The sequence below is a fragment of the Pezoporus occidentalis genome, unplaced genomic scaffold (genome assembly GCF_034315485.1).
Source record: "Pezoporus occidentalis ecotype Australia unplaced genomic scaffold, CSIRO_AGI_Poc_V1 ctg92, whole genome shotgun sequence".
NCBI classification, from domain to species: domain Eukaryota; kingdom Metazoa; phylum Chordata; class Aves; order Psittaciformes; family Psittacidae; genus Pezoporus; species Pezoporus occidentalis.
This window is the reverse complement of record NW_026916284.1, coordinates 1,169,414-1,191,584: the sequence shown is the minus strand read 5'-3', so window position 1 is coordinate 1,191,584 and position 22,171 is coordinate 1,169,414. Positions and strand designations below refer to the sequence as shown.

The 22,171-nt window shown below is 50.2% G+C and overlaps 3 protein-coding genes across 6 annotated transcripts; 1 reads left to right on the top strand and 2 right to left on the bottom strand.

Moving 5' to 3' along the window:
• The first annotated feature begins 98 nt into the window (after nt 1-98).
• TRAF3IP3 (TRAF3 interacting protein 3) lies at nt 99-15,266 on the top strand. 4 transcript variants are annotated; one of them, XM_062605525.1, is made up of 16 exons: nt 99-548; nt 3,208-3,523; nt 4,381-4,489; nt 4,945-5,002; nt 5,209-5,233; nt 5,964-5,993; nt 6,543-6,638; nt 10,414-10,485; nt 10,752-10,892; nt 11,373-11,510; nt 11,660-11,795; nt 12,539-12,601; nt 12,680-12,739; nt 13,278-13,432; nt 14,420-14,692; nt 15,003-15,266. In XM_062605525.1, the coding sequence occupies exons 2-16, from the start codon at nt 3,239-3,241 to the stop codon at nt 15,084-15,086; spliced, it is 1,725 nt and encodes a 574-aa protein (XP_062461509.1). In that variant the 5' UTR covers nt 99-548; nt 3,208-3,238; the 3' UTR covers nt 15,087-15,266. The 4 variants fall into 4 exon arrangements, with proteins under 4 accessions (XP_062461509.1, XP_062461508.1, XP_062461512.1 ...); XM_062605524.1 differs by having other exon boundaries at nt 3,205-3,523; XM_062605528.1 differs by having other exon boundaries at nt 111-548; nt 3,205-3,523; nt 14,579-14,692.
• Nucleotides 15,267-15,782: 516 nt separating this feature from the next.
• On the bottom strand, nt 15,783-16,948 carry CUNH1orf74 (chromosome unknown C1orf74 homolog). The gene has a single exon (XM_062605562.1). It carries the CDS (start codon nt 16,894-16,896, stop codon nt 16,075-16,077), a length of 822 nt encoding a protein of 273 aa, XP_062461546.1. The 5' UTR covers nt 16,897-16,948; the 3' UTR covers nt 15,783-16,074.
• A 618-nt stretch (nt 16,949-17,566) lies between these two features.
• IRF6 (interferon regulatory factor 6) lies at nt 17,567-21,926 on the bottom strand. Its single transcript, XM_062605451.1, has 8 exons — nt 21,810-21,926; nt 21,050-21,226; nt 19,953-20,157; nt 19,433-19,555; nt 19,207-19,353; nt 18,624-19,016; nt 18,163-18,281; nt 17,567-17,900 (listed from the first exon to the last, which is right to left on the bottom strand). The coding sequence occupies exons 2-8, from the start codon at nt 21,221-21,223 to the stop codon at nt 17,679-17,681; spliced, it is 1,383 nt and encodes a 460-aa protein (XP_062461435.1). The 5' UTR covers nt 21,224-21,226; nt 21,810-21,926; the 3' UTR covers nt 17,567-17,678.
• Nucleotides 21,927-22,171: the final 245 nt, after the last annotated feature.

Genomic DNA, 22,171 nt, shown 5'->3' with positions numbered 1-22,171 from the left:
TCTCTGCATGATTTGCATTAACGCAGCTTTCACTTCTCTTAAAGACCTTAATGAATTCCTGGCCATTGCTGACCTCTCCTCAGCTGCCCATACACACTTTTTTCCCCTTTCCAATCTGCAAAAAGCCTTAAAATAATAGCATTACTGTACTTCCCCAAGCTTGGATTTCTCTACCCCAAAGCAGCTCGGGGAGACTCGGTCATCAAATGCCACAAAAGCAGCTCCATGAACCAGCACCCAACCTGAGCCTGTTGGAGACCACTGCAGGGAGATGGCCCAAAAGATAACTGAGCTCTGCTTAGAGAGAAGCTGGGGACATTGGGGTCCCAAGATAACCCAAATCCCACTGCAAGCCTGGCCCCTGCGCCCCGCAGCTGGGCTGTGAGCAGAGACAGGAACCAGGGCTCGGCTGCAACGTTTCCTGTTTTAGAGCAGAGAGCAGCAGAACGAGGTGGTTGGCACAGAGATGGCAGTTGGAGCGTGTTCATGCCTGATAACACCCAGCTTTGCCGTGGACATTGAGGGGTAGGACAGGACCTTTGGGTCAGGTAAGTGCCCACAGCACCAGCGTGGTGAGGGATGGAGGGGAGCAGAAAACGCTGCGCTAAAGGCAGCGGCATGCACCTTTTTCTCCTCTTTTTGCCCCACTTTCAGCCTACACTTTGACAGCAGGAAGCTGTAACATGAACCAGCAAGAAGCACTTTTTTGTTTGGGGTGGGAATTTTGTTTCCCTTGAAGCAAGAAGGGTAACAGCTTGGAAAGCAAAGATAAAGGACGTGTTTGAGGGTAATTTAGGGTAGCAGAAGGAGGAAATAAGAGTATTAGCTTGTCAAGAAGGCCTTAACAGTTTGCTCAGTGTGGGGTGAGTAATGGACTGTGTGATTCTGTAAGCTTTACCTTGCTTTAAAGAGCATTTTTGGTTCACTGAATCTATTACGAATGCTGCTCTTGGGATGCACAGCACCAGGCTGGGCAGCCCAGAGAGGTGGGAGAGGGGCTGAGCTTCCTGATGGGAAGAGCTGGATGAGCAGGGATGGAGGAGGACATCCACAGGCCGGACTGAAGATGCAATTGGGCCATTTCTAAAACTAAGAAAAAGTGGTTGAAAAAACTCTTTTACAGCATCCAGAAGAGTTGGGAACAGTTTGGTTGTAGACACAGGCTCTGCCCCATGCTATGGGGTTCATACTCAGCTTTAAGGGAGATGATCACAGGGCACTGTTGCCAGATCTTGCCTTGGCTTCTGGGCCAGGGAAAGCAAGTGTGCACCATGGGGAAAAGCCCTGGGTGAGCACAGTGGGACTGGTGTGGCACAGACACGAAAGCTGCATGGGAACAACCTGCTCAGCCTTTTGTACCTGCTTTCAATGTCTGAGAGAGCTGTGCTGGTTCAGACTGGAGAAGAGAAGGCTCCTTAAGGGGAGACCTTAAAGCAGCTGCAGTGCCTAAAGGGGCTCCAGGAAACTTGGACAGGGGCTTTGGACAGGGGCCTGTAGGGACAGGACAAGGGGAATGGCTTTACCCTGATCACAGGCTCAGCCCTGGGAGCACTGTCCTGGATGGGGGTTTGCAAACACCTTCCCAGCCCACAGCAAGAGCTGAAGTACCCACAGCGAGAAGATGGGACCGGCAACCAGCTTTGAGCACACCACAGTTAGCACAAGGACAATAAAGGGGATTATGGAGCAGGTTTTATGCATTCTAAAAAGCACAGAGGTATTATACATTTAAATAGGGGCTACTTGTTCCCATTTTTTTCCCATTAGACTCAACTACTTCCTTATTGCTTGAGACAGAGTGACACCAATGAAGTTTTGATGGTTTTGTTTTGACACTGAAGAACATTTGAGTTGTCAAAAACTAAACTGGGTTTTCCCCCCTCCTTCCTACATTAATGGGATTTGCCAAACACAAGAAAAGCTCCAGACATGGTCACAGCAGCTCCCAAGATGAACCCCCCCAGGCTGGGCACCCTCTGAGCAATGTACATGGGATGTGCACAGGGATGATGAGCCTCTTTGCTGATGGGGTGAGGGGACAAGAGACTAGGACACAACTTTAACTCAAGGGGAGGAAGAAGAGCGCTTGAGGGTAGTTATTGCTCAGCTCAGTATGTTCTAGTGGACTTTGGTCATAATGCACTGGTGGCTTGCAACCGTGCAGAGAAGTCAGCAAGAGGGAGAAGGTTTCATATCTACACCCTGCGTGTACACGTAGATGGCTGCAACAGAGCTGGAATGGAGGAGCTCCTCCTTCAGGCCACAGAGACCCCAGAAATAGAGGCAGAATTTGTGCCTGAAGCAAACCACTCAGAATACAACGCAGCTCCTCAAGAGTTAACTCACAAACCAGCACTTCTGTTCGGACCTACTGAAAAAAAAAGCTGGCAAAAGAAATGCACACTTATGAGAAGTTCAGAGCAGGAACAGCAGCTATCAACAACAAGAGAAGAGAAGGCTCCTGAAGGGGAGACCTTAGAGCAGCTCCAGTGCCTAAAGGGGCTGCAGGAAACCTGGAGAGGGGCTTGGGACAAGGGCCTGTAGGGACAGGCCAAGGGGAATGGCTTTAACCTGCCAGAGGGGAGCCTGAGATGAGCTCTCAGGCAGAAGCTCTTCCCTGTGAGGGTGCTGAGGCGCTGGCACAGGGTGCCCAGAGAAGCTGTGGCTGCCCCATCCCTGGCAGTGCTCAAGGCCAGGTTGGACACAGGGGCTTGGAGCAAGCTGCTCTAGTGGAAGGTGTCCCTGCCCGTGGCAGGGGTTGGAGCTGGAGGAGCTTTGAGGTCCCTTCAACACAAATAAATTATGATACGATTCTATCACTCTTCCCGTGTTTCCACTTTTTTCTTTAGGTTAGCTAAAGAACTGTAACAGCATACCCAATAGAATCAGTTTGAATAACAGAGGGATTTTATCAGGAAATAGTCTCTCCCGAGGAAGCATCATTACTTGGTAGTGAGGCCTGAGGCTGCATTTGAAATCCTGCTCCTAGCATCCCCAGGTCAGCACCCACCCAACAGAGGGGCAAGAACAGCACCATGTGTTTACACAGCCAACGCATGCAAGTTCACAAGAACAGATTTCTCCGGGAACTTCGCCTGCACTCACTGCCCGAGGATTCCAGGATGAGCATCCGATAACTCACACGCATTTACTCCTAGGAATAACCAGTTTGCACTCAGACCATGCCTTTCCCCTGGCTTTCAGCAGGTCAGAGGACCCCGGAGCGGTCACAGACACCATGATCAACCAGCCCCAGAAGCCACGGCCGCGGCGCAGGCACGAGAGCTACGATGAGAAGTGCGAGCGGCGGCACGAGATGCGGGAGAACCGGCGGCGGCGGCACAACGTGACAGCGTGCCGCCACACCGGGACGGGGACACCGGACCCACTGCAGAGCCCCCGGCAAAGGGAGTTCCTGAGGAGGAGGATCGGGGTGGATCACGCTGGAAGGGCGCCGCCGGGACAGCGCATCCCGCTGGATCCCTCTGCGCGGTTGGAGCTGAGACCATCCATCCTGCTCCAGGTAACCCGCTCTGGGTAGCATGCACTGCAGCACCCACACATCAAAGCACATCCAAAAAGCAGGACTGCACAGACCACAGTGTGCATTTCCTAACGAGCTGGGGAGTTCAGCATGGATAAATGCTGTTGCCTCCCTCCCGCTCCTCTCCTGGTTTCCACACCCTGAACCAGATGGAGATGTTCTGCCATTCCTCCCAGCACAACCCCACCTCCTAACTGCCAGACTATAGCTTTGCACTTACATAAATTACTTTTACCCTCGAAAACTGAGCTCTAAGCACCAGGCTTCCCTCCAGCACCTTCACTGTTAGCAGGAAGGATGCAGGAATGAGATTCCCTGGTACTCATCACCAGCCCTGTGCTGCACAGCTAACAATGACCCAGAGGGCTCACTGCCTGAGTAACACCTATAGAAAGAGGCAATTCAAAACACCCCAATCTCAGAGCCAAACAGATTTCCTTCTAAGTTCATAACCCATACAAAATGAACAACTCTCCTGGTAGGCTGCGAGTTCATCTTAGGGGCACCACAACCTCCTGTGAGCAGAGGCAGTGGAATGCAAGATGACTTCCACAGACATGGCCTCAAGCTCCCTTTGTACCACAGGAGAGTTCAGAGCAATTACCTGCCTCCTGCTGCCATTCAGGTCACCAAACCAGGAGGTTTTCTCCCACTTCCTCACAGAGCTCTGGAGCCAGAGCAGCAGATCCTTATGATTTGCCATGGTTTCTTGGCATCTCCTTGCTGCTCTTCACCCAGTCACTGCAGGTACAAACACTGACCTGGCCACAGCTCCCCCCCTCCATTCCTCACAGCCCGTTCTGCAGATGCTGACTCGAGCTGCTCTCTCATTCCAGCACCCATGGAGCTGCCCCACATTCCCCCCTGCATTCTCCCCGCTCGGCCTCAGCATCCCCTGCAGCACTTCAGCAGAAGCCATCCCCAGGCGAGGTGTGAACACCCAAGGTAGGTGAAGGGTGCTTGTGTTTCTCTCCCACATCTCCATCAAGTAATTTGGGATGTTCCTCTCTAACCCAAGCTCCCCTGGCAGCAGCCCCACTCCTGCACAGGGTTTTACCACCCCAACCTGAGTTTCCCTGCATATGCCAGGAATACTCCTCCTGCAGAAGGATAAACCAACCCATAGTTTAACCATCAGTGCCCTATGGCTTCCCTGTGAGTGCCCCAGAGTATCCAGGGGCCTGGGGGATAACTTCAGTCTGCAGGATCACTTCCACTTCTCCATCCATCGGAGAAGGACTCTCCTCTGGTCCCTACTGAGTTGTGTTACTGGATGGTGTTTAAGCAGCAGTTCTCCATTCTAGAAGCAATGTGATCCGAGATGGACACCCAAACAGAAGAACTTCATAGCCCCTCAGGGAGGGGGGGATCGTTCACATCCTCTCACTTTGCTTTCACAGGAACACAGACCCTTACAAACCCAAGGGCAGGAGCAAAAGACTCAAGCCAACAGACAGAGTAAGCTGGCCCTCCCCTCCCTCCCAGGGCTGGGGATTCAGATACCTGCAAAGCAGCAGCTTCCAATGCACGTGTTTAATCTCAGCACAAGCTTCCACTGTGCAAATACCAGCACTCTGCTTGGAGCAGCTGGCGCCCAGAGCCACTGACTGCTAAGACCCCACCACCACGCTCACCTCAGTAACATGCTTTCTTCTTTATTTCAGTTGTGGAATAGCAGTTTTAAATAAGGTAAGAAAAACACAGGGACTTCTGACCCGTGGATATCATAGAGTCATGGAATGGTTTGGGTTGGAAGGGGCCTTAAAGCTCCTCCAGCTCCAACCCCTGCTATGGGCAGGGACCCCTTCCACTGGAGCAGCTTGCTCCAAGCCCCTGTGTCCAACCTGGCCTTGAACACTGCCAGGGATGGGGCAGCCACAGCTTCTCTGGGCACCCTGTGCCAGCGCCTCAGCACCCTCACAGGGAAGAGCTTCTGCCTAAGAGCTCATCTCAGTCTCCCCTCGGGCAGGTTCAAGCCATTCCCCTTGGCCTGTCCCTACATCCCTTGTCCCAAGCCCCTCTCCAGCTTTCCTGCAGCCCCTTTAGGCACTGGAGCTGCTCTCAGGTCTCCCCTTCAGGAGCCTTCTCTTCTCCAGGCTGCCCCAGCCCAGCTCTCTCAGCCTGGCTCCAGAGCAGAGCTGCTCCAGCCCTTGCAGCATCTCCATAATATCTCTTAGTCTCATTCAGTAGCAGCCCTGATTCAACACATGACATGGCAAAGATGCCACAACTCGGATGCTGTAAGCTGCAAAAGCCAGTCATTTCCATGGGAAAACCAAACACCTACAGCCCAGCAGGCTCCTCCAGACCATTAGCTTCAGTTTCATTCCAAAATACTTGGATTTTGGAGCCAGCTCATAAAGTGTTTATAAACAGAAACAACCCTACTGTTTTCAAACATTTGCCCTTTCCCTTTCAGGAAATGGTGCAGTTATCCAACTACCTCAAGGTAGGTGCCAAACACTGTGAATTGCCCACAGAGAAAGCAGGACTTTGGGAATCGTAGAATCAACCAGGTTGGAAAAGATCTTTAAGATCAAGATCATCAAGTCCAACCATTCGCCAGCACTGCCAAGGCCTTGTCTACATGTGTTTTAGAACAATATCATTATTGAATCATAGAACGGTTTGGGCTGGAAAAGACCTTAAGAACATCCAGTTCTACCCCCCTGCCATGGGACACCTCACACTAGACCATGTTGCCCAAGGCTCTGTTCAGCCTGGGCTTGAACGCTGCCAGGGATGGAGCATTTACCTTTTCCAGCACCTCACCACCCTTACAGTAAAGAGCTTCTTCCTTATCTGCAACCTGAACTTCCCCTGTTTCAGTTTGAACCCACCACCCCTTGTCCTATCGCCACAGTCCCTGATGAAGAGTCCCTCAATGCATGAAAGGGTGCTGCCTGCCCAATTGTAACATACCAAGAAGTCCTACATGTGAGCCACAGCACACCAAGACCTGTCTGTCCCCACTGACCAGCTCTCCCCTTCCCCATAGGAGGCCCTGCACCGTGAGCTGCTGCTCAAGCAGAAGATGGTGATTTTGCAGGAGCTTTTCTCCACGTTGCTGCAAGCATCAGAAAAGTCCTGGCAGGTACCAGAGAGCTGCAGGAGGTTCCTGCTGGGCCATGGGTGGGACTGGGTTTGCGTGTAGCAGCACGAGCACCCCACGGGGCTCCCTTTCTATCTGTAGCTCTGCCCAGCTCCAGTGCTTTGCAGGTTTAAAAGACAACGCTGTCACCCAGCAAACAAGACATCATGTGGAGCCATTCCCCTGCAAGTAGCTGCTTGTCCTGCCTCTTTCCTTGCTGTCATCTTTCTTCTCAGGGAGGGCTGAACACAAGACAAAGTTAGGGCGTCACTTTGCCTCACATTTTCCCCCCTTTTGTGCCCCAAAAGACTGTTACAAAACACACTTAGCTTTCAGATCAACAGGAAGTGTAAAACCCTTTCCTTCTGCAAGGTTTTAGAGGGTTTTATACTTGCCTTTCCTGCTTTTTCCTAAATAAAAAGCAACCAGAAGTGTGTAAACAGCTACGAAACTGGAATAAACCCAAACCACCATCTCGCACCAAATTTTCATCCCTGTCAAAACAAGTTTCAAGCATTTTGAACCACTTCAGGGTTTTTTTGGCCAAAATAAAAGTTTCAGATGCAGCACAGTGATGAACCCAAGTGTTGGCAAATGCTGCCCTGGATGAGGAAAGAGGCTGCTGCTTAACCTGGGAACACAACAGCTAACCCGTGCCCCATCCATCCATTCCATCTAGCTCTCAGCTATCCAGCCTGCTCCTCACAAGGATCTGTGGGGATATCCTCCATCCCACCACTGCCCTGCTTCCTTCAGGGATATATTCTGGGCCCCAGATACAGACTGGAGGACCCAGCACCACGATGGGAGCACGATGGGTGAACCATGGCTCTGCATCAAACCATTTCCTCACAGCTCAAACAAAACCTGTGGGCAGCACTGAACCAGGACCCAGATTTATTTCTTATCAGGAGGTAAAATTAAAGTGATGCATTTTATGCAAGGTATGAAGCATTTTAAACAGGGTTACTTAATCAAACATGAATTTACAGTCCACTGCACCTTTAAAAAAGTGCTTTGAAAGTTCTGTTGGGGCAGAAAAGTGAGCGATTGGGTGAGATGGCATAAAACCCCTTGTGTTAGACATGCTGTGGTTAGAAACTTCCGCCTTCGCTTGCTGCTTCAAATATAATATGAGCAGGAAAAAGCATCCTGACACACTCAGCAGGACGTAGCCATGAAACCTCAGATTAGAAAGAGGTGGGTGCACTTTGCTTCTTGCTATCTCTGCTGCACAACAGAGGCTTTGCTGCTGCCTCTTGCTTTCATCAGGCTAAAAATTACCTTGCTGCTGGCACAGGAGCCAGAAGCAAGGCAGATGCTGGAGGTGGTCCAGGGGAGGTGCAGGGAGAGGCTGGGAACAAGAGGTTTCTCCAGGAGAGCTGGCAAAGGGAGGTACGGACAATGCTGTGCAGTGGAAGTCATAGAACCACACAATGGTTTAGGTTAGAAGGGACCTTAAAGCCCATCCACTTCCAACCCCTTGCCTTGGGCAGGGACCCCTTCCACTGGAGCAGCTTGCTCCAAGCCCCTGTGTCCAACCTGGCCTTGAGCACTGCCAGGGATGGGGCAGCCACAGCTTCTCTGGGCACCCTGTGCCAGCGCCTCAGCACCCTCACAGGGAAGAGCTTCTGCCTAAGAGCTCATCTCAGTCTCCCCTCGGGCAGGTTAAAGCCATCCCCCTTGAAACAACCACAGAGTCATATTTGAAGAGCTGCTCATGTCCGTGGGTGCTTCTGGCTCAATGGAGCAAGTGAATACTCTGCAGGAGAATGAGGGTGTTGTTAAACTGAAGGGATAAAGCATTTAGCTCCTTCTGTCTGCCATGATTTTACTTCTAGATTAAGACCTTCCTACCAAAGGTCTGTACCTCAAATCTGTTGTAAAACTTGCTCAGGTGATTCAAGAATGTTGCCAGTTGAAAGAAGCTAAGTCTCAGTTATGATTATTAAAAGTAATTCATTTTAAGTTGTTCTCTTCTTGAAAATTACTCCTTTAATACATTTTCTTCCCTTCCTGACCTCTCAAGTTGAACCTGACTTTTGGAAGTACTCTGAAGCTCTGCAGAGTTTATGCTCTTTGTCATTTCCAGTGCATTATTACTACTGCTACTACTATATGCACTTGATTTTCTAGCACAAGCATTGTGTTTGGGCAAACTGGAAGCCTTCCAGAAACAGCATTTATTATTATTGATTTACACCAGCTATCTAAAACAAGGGAAGGAGTATCATAGAACTCACTGATCACAAGACAACCAAAATCAGTTTAAAATACTCATATGGCAATATTTAAATGACAGCAGTAGAGAAATGCAGAAGAGTTTGGGAGAGGTTTTGGAGCTGCCTATTCAGGTAACCTCAGACTCTCTGAAGAAGAGGGCTACAGAGGATTCAAATGTGGTATAGGCCAGACTATTTTAAGCAAGTTAACCCTAATCCTGTCCTCTTCCTGGCTCCCAGTGGGTGGTTTTGGGCTTAGGTTTTGGTTAGTTTGGGTGGGGGTTTGTTGGTGTTTTGATTTGAAAGCAGTCCCTTTCATGTAGATAATCCTCAACGCAGGCTCCACCACTATTTGCTCACGTAACTTTTCTGGTCAGAAGCATCATTTCTTATTCCTCCCACACTCACTCACCCCACGCTGCCATGCTGTTCTGGTAGCAGCCCCGACAACCAACTTATTCCATTTCGGGAAACCTTTAGGTTCTTTTCCCCCATTTATAAGCTGTATCTCCATGAAAGGAGGCTGCCAACACATTTCTGCTGGGAAGCATAGGAAAGGCACAGCACTCTGCTGCCTTGCACTTTCCATGGTCATTCACATCTGTGCACAACAGCCACAAGGCCTCCATCCTCCAACCAAATAGAATAAAATACAATAAACTGCAGAGGAAAATTAGGCATAATATTTCACTTATAAAAATGTTTTTTAAAATCCCATCTACTTCCTAAGAAGATAAAGCCTTTTGTTCTTTGTACCAACAACTGAACTGGGAAGATTACTTGGGATTGGACTGTGTAAACCTAACCCGTGCTAAAATACCAGAGAATCTGGTTTTGCTTGGGTCTAACAGCTATTCCTGTAACATCAAGGAGCTGCTTTTCAGAGGTTTTATTTCAAACAGCAGTAAGCAGAGAAGATAGCAGCATTCTCAGTATCCGTGGTGGAAAAACAGCCCACGTGAACTCTTTGGTGGAAATTCTCTCTCAATTTGCATGCAGGCTGGTTTCATGAAACAAAAGTCTGACTAACACTGAGAGGAGATTATAATGAGAGAAATGAATCACTGTTGCCCTCTGACCCCCTGCCTAACTGCCAGATGTTGCAACACAGACCCAGCCTATTTCCTAAGGGAACCAGCAAGGCAAGACCTTAGCACCAGCTGGAACTTGAGGGAAGGAGTGCTGCAGGGAGGAGCCATCAGCCAGGTACAGGGCTATGCATGGGGACAGGCAGTTGTGCTGTCAGACTCATCCAGACTAACCTGAAATCCCCTTTCTCTTCTCATCTCACTGCAAGCAGCTGCACTCAGTAACCAGCAGAACTGCCCCAGGAGTGTTCTTTTATACATAAAAGTCTTACTTCTCCCATATCCCGTTTATTCTGAGATGGTGAAGGCTTGTTTGAACTCTAAGCACTGAAGAGATACTGAAGGGACTTTAGACACAATGTTATAGATGAAGGAAGAAAGCGAATCAAAATGCAAGCCAACAAAACACTGGGGGGCATATTGTATAGTCCGTGATTCCACACATCAGCTCACCTGTTTCTTCCCCAGGGTCAGCTGAATGAAGATAAACTGAAGTGCAAACTAAGGGCGCTTGAAAATCAGCTGCAGGCTTGCACCCAGGTAACATCTGATTCACTGAGAAACAGCCACGGGTGAAGAAAGGCACGAAAAGAGAACACCCAAGCATGTGATGAAGTCAGGTGTCAGTTTCTAGAGCAATCTGATTAGATACGGATCTGAAAATGATTTGTCCTCCTTGCTGAAGCAATGCTTCACAGCAAATCAGCAGCGGCTTTTACACTCTGGATTTACTAATGCTCAGGCTTAGCAAGATTAGAGGTAAGTCAGGTAAGACCCCTTCAATCACTTCAATTCTTCCTTTGAAGAGTTACTCAAAGGAGTGTGTGAAGAAGATCCTGATAGACATGGAGGACCAGAAGCAAACCTACGAGGAGAAGGCAAAAGAGGCTCTTCAGAAGATGCTGGAGGACAAACTCCAGACTGAACAGCAGCTGCAAAACTCTGAGGTAAGCAACATGGTTTACACCTAGGTTTGCTTTAATCTAGTCCAACTGCGATGAACAGCCCTCCCATTCTGCTCTGCACTCGCACAGGGAACAAGCCACACACACATCCAGGGAGCTGAGGGCTTCAGGGACATCTTTTCTGGAGCTGCTCTATTATATGAAAATAGATTTCCCCAAATTTCCTTTGACACACAGGATAACTGGAATTGTCAGAAAACACAAGTAAATCATCTCCCAAGCATTACCAGGCTTAAATACAGCCAGCACCACAACCAAGCCTCTGCCCAGGTTCACTCTGCCCATCAGAGGGCATCAGCCCCACACAGGTTATTCCAACCACCACCGCACAGGCAGAGGCAGTGCTGCCCCAGCCCCACAGAGCTCACATGAGCACCTGCAGGCGTTATTCAGAGCAGCCTGGCATGGTCCCACCACACCACCAGTCACAGCCCACCCGTGGGTCCTTGCTCTCCTCCCTAGAGAAGCCTGGCAGTGACGAGAGAGGACCTTGCCTTCTGGAAGGAGCACTACACCACTCTCAAAGCTGAACTGACCCAGATGACCACGGCGCACACTGAGCTCAAAAACAGCTTCCATATTCTGCAGAGCGAACTTCAGGTACGTCAATTCCCCACAGGAACGGCATCCAGTGGATACTGGAAGCCCAAGGGTTCAGGTGTCTGAATAACAAAACCCTGCTGATGGAGCACAGTGGTCACACACTCAACTCGAAGCTGAGCTGATGCTGGGGCTGTTCTCACCTGCAGCAAGCAGATGCACAGAAGGAGCAGCTCCACCAGGCCCTGTGCAGGCTGCAGAGCGAGCACTCTGCGCTCCACCAGCGAGCCGGTGCCCTGCGGGAGGACAATGACCTGAAGGCTGAGCACATCCGTGCCATCAAAGGTATCATGTGCAGGGGAATGGTGGTGGGGGTCCGTCCTCCAGGTGAATATAAGGAGGGAGGATATAAGGAAAACACTCTTAAAATCCTGTTCCTTAAACCCAACTACGTGCACTCGCAAAAGGCTCACTCTCTGTGCTGCGCACCTCGGCTTGCCATGAAACCTTCTGGTTTCCAAAGGGCTCCTAAAGTCATTTCCAACCAGATTAAAGGACTTCAGTGACTTGTAGGAGAAAGGCTGGAATGGTAGACCTGAAAACAAAAAAATCTCAGGGTCCTCAGCTTTGATGAGGACTTTTGCATCCTTGTTAGACCCATCAAACACAGCAAGGCAAGCCTGCCTGGGTTACTGTCTGAGGAGCTGCTGTGTGGTGGTGGATGTTACCAGTGTATAAATACAAGCCAGTAGTGTCCTAAAGCACCAATTCAGATAGAGACAAGGAAACACACATACTTTATGTGGCTGTTTTAAAGCACAACTAAGGAAGAGTAAATGGGTGGTGGTTCTGTTTTCAGAACAGTCTCAAACAGCTTTAAAATAAACCATAAATTAATAGAGGCACACCAGAAAAAACTGCCAAAACTGAAAGAGCACTTCAGAGCTAAAAATCACATCCCTTCAGAGAAGAACATCCAGTGCAGCCAACAACATCCCCTCCACAGCTGTGGAAAAGGGGGAAGTTGCCATCCCTGCATAAAGATGCAGTTTTACATCAACCTTGATTCCCTTCTACCATTATTTCAAATAAACTGCAAGAAGAACAAAACCAGAGGGTAAAGCTGGAGGCGACAATCAGCCATTTGCACAGTAAGTAACACAAACACACATAAAGCAATCCAAAGCATCAGTGCTGGGGATTGTAACACTGACTTTCGACATCCACAGACTTGATAGAGAACCAGACCAACAAACAGAAGCCCCAGGAGACGATGGCACAAAGGAAAGGTCAGCAAACTTTGTAACTCCCACCTAGCCCTGCTCACACTGGACACAGGAATGTTAGACCTGACTCTAGGAGAAGTCCACACTGTGTTAGAATAAAGGATTATTTTAAAGCTGCACAAACCAAGTTATTATATTTTTCTAGTTAACATTAAACCCTAAGTGTATTTATGATGGCAAAAACTTGTAAAAATAAATGGATTTCACTGCAAATTCTACTTCAGCGGCTATGCCATTTTTCCCCCCAAAACAAAATATATTCCTGTTCATAATTGCAATTACAGTTGTACTTGGAGAAAAAAAAAAAGGTAATAAAAGGCATTTTAACTCTCCCTCCCCTCCCTTTCTGGCAACTCTTAGAAACCCCTCTAAAGATGATTAACTTGTTTCTATTGCAGAGGCAGGCCTATGATAGCCAGCTCCCCTGTCCTCTGCTGTGTGTGTAGCACACAAGCATTACCTTTAAACTACACTGAGCGAAGCTCTAAAGCAAACTGAACGCCTGGACCTCTTTCTCACCAGAAGCCTGACTGTTTTCTAGACCAGGTTTTCACCACGCAGACCCCACCTCTCACTCCTGCCAAGGAGGAACAAACCCCTCTGTTAGAGCACCCGGAGGAGGAGGAGTGGGGAGAAGAAAGCCTGAAGGATGAGATGCAGAAAAGGACATTCCAGCTTACAGCAAAGGAAAATGAGGTGAGGAAGTCACTGAACCACAGATGCTGGTGTAAGCACTCCAGCAGCAGCACAAGACAAGGCACCAAAGATCTTGAAAGTTTAGAATCTCCTGTAGGATTATCCCCCCAGTTTTTTTTATCCTGATACCAGCATTACCTAAACCCCCAGTGCAGCCTCTGCACGCAGGGTGACACCAGCAGAGCCCTCTCCATGCAAACTCATGGACAGGAGAGTCTCAGCCTCAGAAAAGCCAAAGCCACACTTTAAGAGCTGAAACCCTGAGCACAAAGAAGGCAAGAAGGAAAAAGCTTGCACATAACAAAGCCAACAAAACCAATGCCCTTACAGCTGGGATGCAAAATTCCAAAGCTTGCATGGTGTTTCCCATCAAACCATATCCCCTGCCAACAAACAGCCCCACAACTCTTACAGCAGTAATCAAATAGCAAGGACTTACTGAAAAAGGATTTATAACTTCCCATTGCAGAGCTTACAGGCACACAGGAGAGGAGCTTGTCCTACTAATCCAGGCCGATGAGGCACCACCACCATGAGGCATCACCTGGGGGAGGGCTTTATGAAGCACAATCACAGCTAAAAGGGAACAACTGGGGAGGGACTCCATTACCCCCCATTGGCTCCTGCAGCCTCTTCTGCTAATGCACTGCTCATCAGAAAGGCAGCAGGGTTGTCCAGGTCAAAAGGTGCTCCTCGGGTTTTGGGGTTATGCAGCACAACCTGTTCCATGTTTCAAGGAGTTTAAAGGAGTTTGTAATTGCTCCTGCAGTCAGTGAAACGTAGAATGAATTTCAGCAGGAGAGGCAAACCCTGCCATGAGTGTGCACCCCATGTCTTCTTCCTGACCCACACACTTCCATGGTCATGAAAATAACCGCTGCTTCTCTCTCCCATTTGGGGTGAAAGATGGCAGCAAAGTCCAGATGGCAACAGGCTGTGGCATCACCACATCCCCAGTAACGCCGAGATCTGCTCTGTCCCCTGTAGGTACACACGGACACACGGGTAGCAGGAGTGAAAGTCCCCCATCACCGCAGTGCCCATGCACGGGCGAAGCACTGCAGCCTCTGCGGGAGCCCTGCTGCTGTCGGTGGGTACGGAGGAGAGGGGATCCCCCCTGCTAACGGCCCCTTGCTGTGCTTGCAGTGCATGGAGCTGCGCTCGGAGCTGGAGGCCCTGAGCGAGGAATACCGCTCCTGCCTGACCAGGCTGCGCCAGTGCCGGGATGAGCTCAACCACTTCCAGAGCAAGCAGGCGAAGGTGGGAGATGCTCCTCACCCCGACTCCCAGTGCTTTTGGACCAGGGCTGGAGACTGGTCTGCAAAAATCACGGAATCCCAGTCTAGTTTGTGTTGGAATGTTGGAACTCCTGCCTAAGAGCTCGTCTCAGGTTAAAGCCATTCCCCCTTGTCCTGTAAATGTCTTTTCTCCAGGTTTCTTGTAGGCCTCTTTAGGTATCAGAAGGCTGCTCTAAGGTCCCAGAGAAATATCCCCATTTTGACGTGTTTGCTAGGGATGAGAAGTTTCTTCTCCCCACCGATTTCCTCGTAACACTTGCTTCTCCTTGCAGCGACAGCGCGGTCACTGGGTCCCCCTCCTGGTGGCAGTGATAACAATGGCCATAGCCTCCTTCCTTGCAAGCTACAGACCATGAGGGACCTTCTCAGTGAGGGACTTCACCGCAGGAACTGACTTCTTCACCACCAGCAACATTCCCTCGCTGCAGTGCACCTTCTGCTGCTTCGTACTTGTGTGTTTAGTGTCTATGGAAGCTTCATTCCACACTCCTCACCCCAAATTCCTGCAGCTCCAATAAAGGCTGGAGATCCCCCTTGCCTTGGCTGTTCTGACTGCTTTGCACCAGTTGAAAGTTGTGCTGCCCAGTCCCCACAGCGCTGAGGGACAAAGCCACCGCTGCCAGGGCCTGCACAGGGTGGGAGGGATGTGGTATCCCATGCCCTTGGGATTATCCTTCCTGGTTTTCAGGCATGAGAGGACTACAGGGTTCTCTTATTTCCTCCCTAAATGGGAGGTATTCAACCCTGGACCATCTCTACTGGTACCTGACAAAGAAGCCCAGCTCAGGGAGGTGTTTTAGCACAGTTCCTTCATGCACTGAGCAGTTTTCCCATCTCCCACCTTGTTTGCCCCACTCAGCCCATGGCTCTGATACCATCCTGTAGCCAAACATCCCCACATCTGCTTCCCCTTCACTGCTAGCACATTAATCCAACCAAGACAAGGGGTTTAAGCCCCTTTTGGAGCTGCACGGTGCAAGTTCTACTGCAGCATTTGCCCCTCATTCGATACAATCTGGAGCCTACAATAAGCTTCAGAAACTGAAGATAACGTGGTGTTCCAATTGCGTTTATTAATCCTGAGCCGTTGGCAGCAAATAAATAAAACCTGACTGCACGGGGCAGTCTCTGCAGTCAGGATGGATGCTTAAACCACATGTGTACATCCACGCTGTTTTTCTGCAATGCTATGCATTTGATTTCAACCAGCCTATGAGGTCGGGGGCCCAAGAGCATCACACTTCACCCTTTGGTGCTCAATGGCCTCCTGTGGGCCACACACGGGGAATCCCGAGTCCGTGATGCAAGCGAGAAAGGCCAAGAAGTCTTGAGCTTGCTCGTGTTTTACAAGGCAACCGCTGGCAGAGACACCACCTCGCTCGAGATGCACAGACCTACAAAGTCACTCTGTGCACTGAAAGCCTCCTTCAGCTCCTCGCACCAGGCCCCCAGCGCCTCCTCCAGCTCCCCGCACAGGCTCTCTGGGATGCTGAAGGAGTAGATCTGCACCCCGAGGCTGTCCTTTATCCTGGGGCAGGAAGCCTGGGCTGTGAACACCCTCAGCGGCGTGAGCGCCAGGCAGTTCTCAGTGCTCTCCTCCACGCAGAAGGTGTACGCTGCGGGGTAGCCCAGCAGCACCCCAACGATGGTGCAGAGGTTCCAGCCTGCGGGGACAACCTCGCTGGAGGACACGGGGCCGGCGCTGGCGGCCTCAGCAGCGCTTAAGTGGGCCAAGAGGGTCTCAAGATGGCCCCTGATGGCCTCAGCCTGCGCTGGCCCGCAGAGCTCCGGGCGCTGCCGCCCTGCCGAGACATCCACGAAGGGCGCGGGGCGTGCGCCCAGCACGGCCGCCAACCTCCGCCGGGCGAGCCCGGGCTGCAGCAGCAGCGCCGAGCCCTCAACGCTGAGCACATGGAGGCGGAGCGGGGCCAGCCCGGCCTCCCTCAGCCGCTCCAAGTACCGCCGCAGCTCGCCGGGGCCCGCCGCGCCGCAGTCGTACAGCAGCGCCGGCTTCAACCCCGCCGCCACCGCCAGCACCTCCCCGGCGAGCTGCAGGGCCCGGACCGCCGGTAACCGCCGCCGGGCCCCGGCCCCCAGCTCCTCCCGAGCCGCTGCCACGAGCTGCGGGGCCAACAGCGCGCTGCCCGCCGGAACCTCCGCGCCCATGGCCGCTGGACGCGCACGGGAAGCGACCGCCGGGAGCAGCGCTTCCGGGGCGGCCGCGGCACCGGCGGAGGAGGGAGCCCGGGGCGGAGCGCTTGGGGCCCGCCCGGCCAGGCCGCTCCGCTCCGGCGCAGGCCCGGGCACGCTCGATGGGGCCGCTCCGCCCCGGTCTTGGCTTCGCCGGCGTCAACGACAAGGAGGGAGGCGTTTGGGAGCAGGCCGCTGCCGTCACATGCAGCCAGAGCTTAGGGAAGCAATGTGTATGCGTGTGTGTGTGTGTGTGTGTGTAAGAAGCACAGCACAGAGCCAAGCCCCTGCTTCCAGAGGTGGATGGAGAAGGAGGAGGCTTCTCAAAGCACGTAGAGCTGGTTTATTTAACTATAAATCTGTACAGCTTGCAGCTAAGAAGCACTTTAAAAGAGAGAAATGAAATTAAATAAAGTGATATGCTCCAGGCAGGTCTAATAGAGCAGATCAGAGAAGAAAGAATGATCATGTATTTATATACAAAATACCAGTGGTCGATTAAAAAAATACTACAGCATTGAAAATGCGATTTGTACATGAGTTTCTTTAGCAAAGAGCTGGGAAGAGTGAAGGAGCTTACGGTATCCCTGTAATCCCCTTGCTTTTGAATGCTCCCAAAGGTACCACAGACCACTGACACCAAATCAGAAGCCCAGATTTACATTGATTTTATTCAGATTTAGGCAAGGCACTCGGTAAGAAATAACTTTTTCTGTATGTACAACATAAAGCAAGCCCGGGGCCGAGCCACGCACCTGTCACTGCGCCGGCAGCGGCTGCGCCATGTGCATGGCGGGCGCCTGCATGGGCCACCCCTCCTGGTGGTTCTGCAGCAGGCGGTAGAGCTGCTTCAGATGGGCCACGATGTTGTCCTTGATGTCAGGGGTGGAGATCTGCAGGCGCACGCTGCCGCTGTCAAAGGAGCGCGTGAAGTCACCCGAAAACATCTCATAGATCATCCGGGCCACCACAGGAATGACCTGCGTGAAAGAGGCAGTTGGGGCACACACTGTAGTCCTGCTGGTTTGCCCTGGGTGCAGGGGATGGTTTCCACGCTAACCTAAGGACAGGCACAGACTGATGCTGTTGGGTAACATTTGTATTTACTGTCACAAAACCCATCAGCCCTATTGCTGTTTCCTGGTGTCAATAACCCAAACAGGGAAGAACAATGTCTGCAGGCTTTCATCCAGAGCCAACGCACTGGTCCCCAGCAACATGCGTGTCACCTCAGTGACTTACCTGAACCACAATCAGCTTCCTCTCCCTGGGCTTTCCATCAGGCCATTCTTCTCCAAAACAGAAGTAGATCTCATATGGTGGCTGCTTCTCGATTTGTCCCTTCTGATGGGCAATCAGCTCTAGCAAGAAAAGCACAATGCTGCAAGGCTGTTCTCATCTGGTTAGAAACATTCCCAGGTCTTACCCACATGCTGAGCCACCTCTTACACAATTACAGTGTATTTCTTGCACCAGAAGAGTTTTCTTTTACAGCAAGGCCCTCCAGGGTTTTTCAGAGCATTACACGAGTGACTTTCTTCCAATGCACACCTGCTCCATGTCCTCTGGAACCAGGGAGGTGGTGGCTCCCACCCATGCTCCAAGCACAAGCAAACTAACTAGTGCACCCACCCTTTCCAATAGTGCCACCAAGTGCTCAGACCAGCATCCGAAGCTCTTTTCCACAAGCAGAAGTTACCTACCGCTTAGGAACGTTTCCAGACAGAAGAGTTTGACCTTCTTTTGCCTCTCAATCAAATTTGGTGTGGTGGAAGAAGGCGCGCAGGGACCAGACCAGTACACCTTGCACTGGCAGAGCCGCACAGCGTAGATGGCATGGCCACTGACCTCCAGGATCAGTCCCCTGTCCATAACATCCAGCAACCGACTTGTGAAGATCTTCTGCCTTTCATTGGTGATTTGCTCTGTTCCTGGAAACTTCACTTGCTCCAAACTAATGGGCCCAAAGAGCTCTTCCTGGTCTGGCATAGGACCCAGCTCTCCATAGAAAAGTCTGCATCCCTGCGGGTTGCTTACAGTCGTCGTCGGCCCGGTCTCCTTCCCTCGATACTCAAACTTGATTTCTAGGTCTGTCACTGAGAGAGAACCTGTCAGTATGGCTTTTCCCGGACCTTTACATGTACTGCATCAGCAGCAGGCACACACCACACAACCCACACTACACAGGGATGTTTAAACTATGCACGGCTGCCCATGCTAAGGGGCAAACAGCCACAGTGAAAAAGTCAAAACAAGGACAGAAGCTGTAGAAATCCATATACATACTTGGTAGAGAGCTGATCCAGAGCTCAGGGCTGCTGAAGAAGTCATGCTGCAGTGCTGTTGGGGGCATTTCCATGTCTAGAGGTTCATTCTTTGGCCACACAGCTTCGGGGCTGCAGTTTTCTGCACTGGCTGGAGCCATTGGAGAATCTACAAAAAGGAAGTGATTCCTCAATAAACCACTTTACAAGCAAATTCCTTCACTGATACATTAGTCTATGCCACCAACCATTGATATTAAGAAATGGAAATGTCTCTTGAATAGGGACATGCTGAGATTGATTCAATTCCTCCTCCTCTTCATCGTCAAGATCATTATCCTTTTCATCCCACGGAGCTGAGCCAGTGGAGCCTACAAACAAGCACATTCTTGTGGGTAGTTGATCGGTGTGAAACACTGTGATCTTCATATTGGCTCTGCACGATATTGGACATTTATTTGTGTATTTTCCAAATAGAAAAGGGAAAATCGGATCCATACCACATGCTATTTTCAGTTTAACACATAACTCAGAAAACTAAGGATAAACTATCATCAGTGTGACTGTTCAGCTGACCAGGTACAGCTTTATTCATTTTAATACAGGTATACAATGATTCAGTGTCCTCTTAGCTTAAGCACAGCTGGATTTACACACGGCAGCTTTCTGCTGCACACAAAGGCAGCTTGAGAGTTAACGCTGAGGGAACGGAACTCACATTGGACAAGCGCCTCTCAGTAACCAGCCCTGTGTCAGCAAGGCCCTCACCTGGATTAATGATTGATCCCTGGGATTGCGGGATATCGCACACTTCATAAATTTTAATAGGATTCATGGGCACCTCCTTGGTGCCATCGTACATCAAATTGAATTCCCGGCTTTTGTTAAGAGCACATCGGAGCTGGGCTTTCCACTTTGCAGGGTCAGGCTCGTCGACTCCTTCCTGGTACTTTCCTGTTTCCACAGCCCATGCCTGGGGACAAAGTACACCGTGTTCAGTCCAGCCTTCTCAACAGAGCAGCTTTTATCAGAAATCAAACTTCCAAACAAATTTGCTGTAAAATCCTTCTCTTTGCAGAAGTCTGAACTATACCTCTTTTGATAACAGCAATGGAAAATCCCACTTTTAATAGTTTTTCCCATTAGAAGGAGGAGGAGAAAACAAGATGTAAACCCAAATTTCCAACCCCCATGCATGCATCTTCATACACATTACGCATAAGTGTTACAGCATTGGGCACTGAGCTTTTCTAGGTCTCTCAGGTTCAGCACCACAAGCAATTTTTGACAGTGAGCCATAACCTGCACACCGCGGAATGGGCTCGGTTGGAACAGAGTAGAAGAGCAGCCACAGCCATCCAACTGGTCCTCTCCCTCCCTCAGCCCCAGATCACACTATCAGGCCAAGATCCCTCAGAGGCAGAGGTCAGAAGTTCCTCAAAGAAGTGTAGGAGTTATAATGAATCCCTTGGGATAAGAATATTAAGGACAGCAGCAATGGAAGTTTGCGGTGGACCTCTTCAAATTTATTTAACAGTAACAGTATTTAATGGTTTGCTGCATAGAACAGGCCAGCTACCACATCCTAAACCGAGCAAATAGAGTAAACAGCAGTCATCTCCCAGAGCCCAAGGAATCAGACATCATCTGGCCTTAGGTGGTCAGAAAGGGTTAAAGAACTCCACAGCCTTTCAGTGCCAAGTCTGGCATCCAGGTGCACAAAGTGGCTTTTCTGAGGTCAAAGAAACAGGACAAAATGTCCCTGGAAACAGGTACTGAAATAGCTGCCCAGCTTCTGGGCCAACAATTCAACCCTTTGTCTCTGGTTAGGAGCTGTGGTGTGTCTGAGCTCTCCCCTCCCTCACCTTGAAGATGGTGTTCTCCTCCTCGTGCTGCGGGCTGTGCCGAGTTGCGTGCTTCCAGGGGATCTGAAACCGCTTCGCCTCTCGGTTTAGCCAGATGAGGCCGGGATACATCCCGCTATCTACCTGGGCCACCAGCCATGGCTTCAAGCGGACTCTTCGTGGGTGTAATGCCATTGTCTACAAAAGGCAGAGCAGCTGCTAAGGGTTAACTGAGACTTAGATGCTTTAAATACAGTTAATTCCATGAAAGAGGACCCTGCTGCTGTCTGTTGTCTTCCTGCACCTTGAAAACGCTAATTTGGGTTCAGTTAGATGACCTTCCTGCCAGGAGGAGTTACAAACACATCACTAAACAGGGACCATAACTGTTACAAGAACAACTCACTGTTAAATACTCCGGGAAGCAGAGAGTGCGCGTTGTGTGTGAACTGAGCACACAGAGGGCGAGCCCCAGTCAAACCTGAGCCGTAAACGCAGTGCAGGAGATAAAGCCACAAACAAGCCACAGCAAGAACAGGCAGGAGAGTTTCAAAAGCCTCCACGTATGCCTTAGCAAAAGGGCCTGATCTAGTGCTTCTGCAGTCGGGTCAGACTTGCACTGAGGAGGAGAAAAAAGAACTTGTGCCAAACCAGAGGCTTTTGCCCCAGTTGAGGTGAAGCTGGAAGCATCAGGCTGAAGGGAAGGGGTCTGTTTCATCACAGAATGACATTTTCATGAGTACCCTGAACGCAGTTGAAACCATGCACAAACATCACTGACCTACAGTAACCAGGATGTTTATCCAGAAGGACATGAACTGCAAGTCTGCCCACACTCCTGCTAGGAATCAAGTGATGTTGACTTAATGTTTAGGGTTTTTTCCTAAGAGCAATGCTTTAATTAACTTATCAAAGCTGTTGTTCAAGTATCCTGGTGTTGCTAATACATTTGCTGCCAACCAACAGTATTTTTCCTGTGCAGAACAGAGACAAAGGCAAACAAACAGAAGTAACAATTATTCCTCTGCAAGAAGAGGCAGCATTTGGTATCTTTAGGTTTTGTGAGGGGGTTTTTACACTACAAGTGTGCTTTGAAGGTGTATTTCCCATATTCATTTGTAAATCTTGAAACAGATGTGAGAA

Coding starts and splice junctions, on each gene's coding strand:
- CUNH1orf74 (XM_062605562.1), bottom strand. CDS start 16,896: ATGGGCGCGGAGGTTCCGGCGGGCAGCGCGCTGTTGGCCCCGCAGCTC.
- TRAF3IP3 (XM_062605525.1), top strand. CDS start 3,239: ATGATCAACCAGCCCCAGAAGCCACGGCCGCGGCGCAGGCACGAGAGC. Junction 10,486..10,751: donor AGCTGCAGGCTTGCACCCAG/GTAACATCTGAT, acceptor CTTCCTTTGAAG/AGTTACTCAAAGGAGTGTGT. Junction 11,796..12,538: donor GCACATCCGTGCCATCAAAG/GTATCATGTGCA, acceptor CCATTATTTCAA/ATAAACTGCAAGAAGAACAA.
- IRF6 (XM_062605451.1), bottom strand. CDS start 21,223: ATGGCATTACACCCACGAAGAGTCCGCTTGAAGCCATGGCTGGTGGCC. Junction 20,158..21,049: donor AGGAGAACACCATCTTCAAG/GTGAGGGAGGGG, acceptor CTTTGTCCCCAG/GCATGGGCTGTGGAAACAGG. Junction 18,282..18,623: donor TCTGGAAACGTTCCTAAGCG/GTAGGTAACTTC, acceptor TTTTCTTGCTAG/AGCTGATTGCCCATCAGAAG.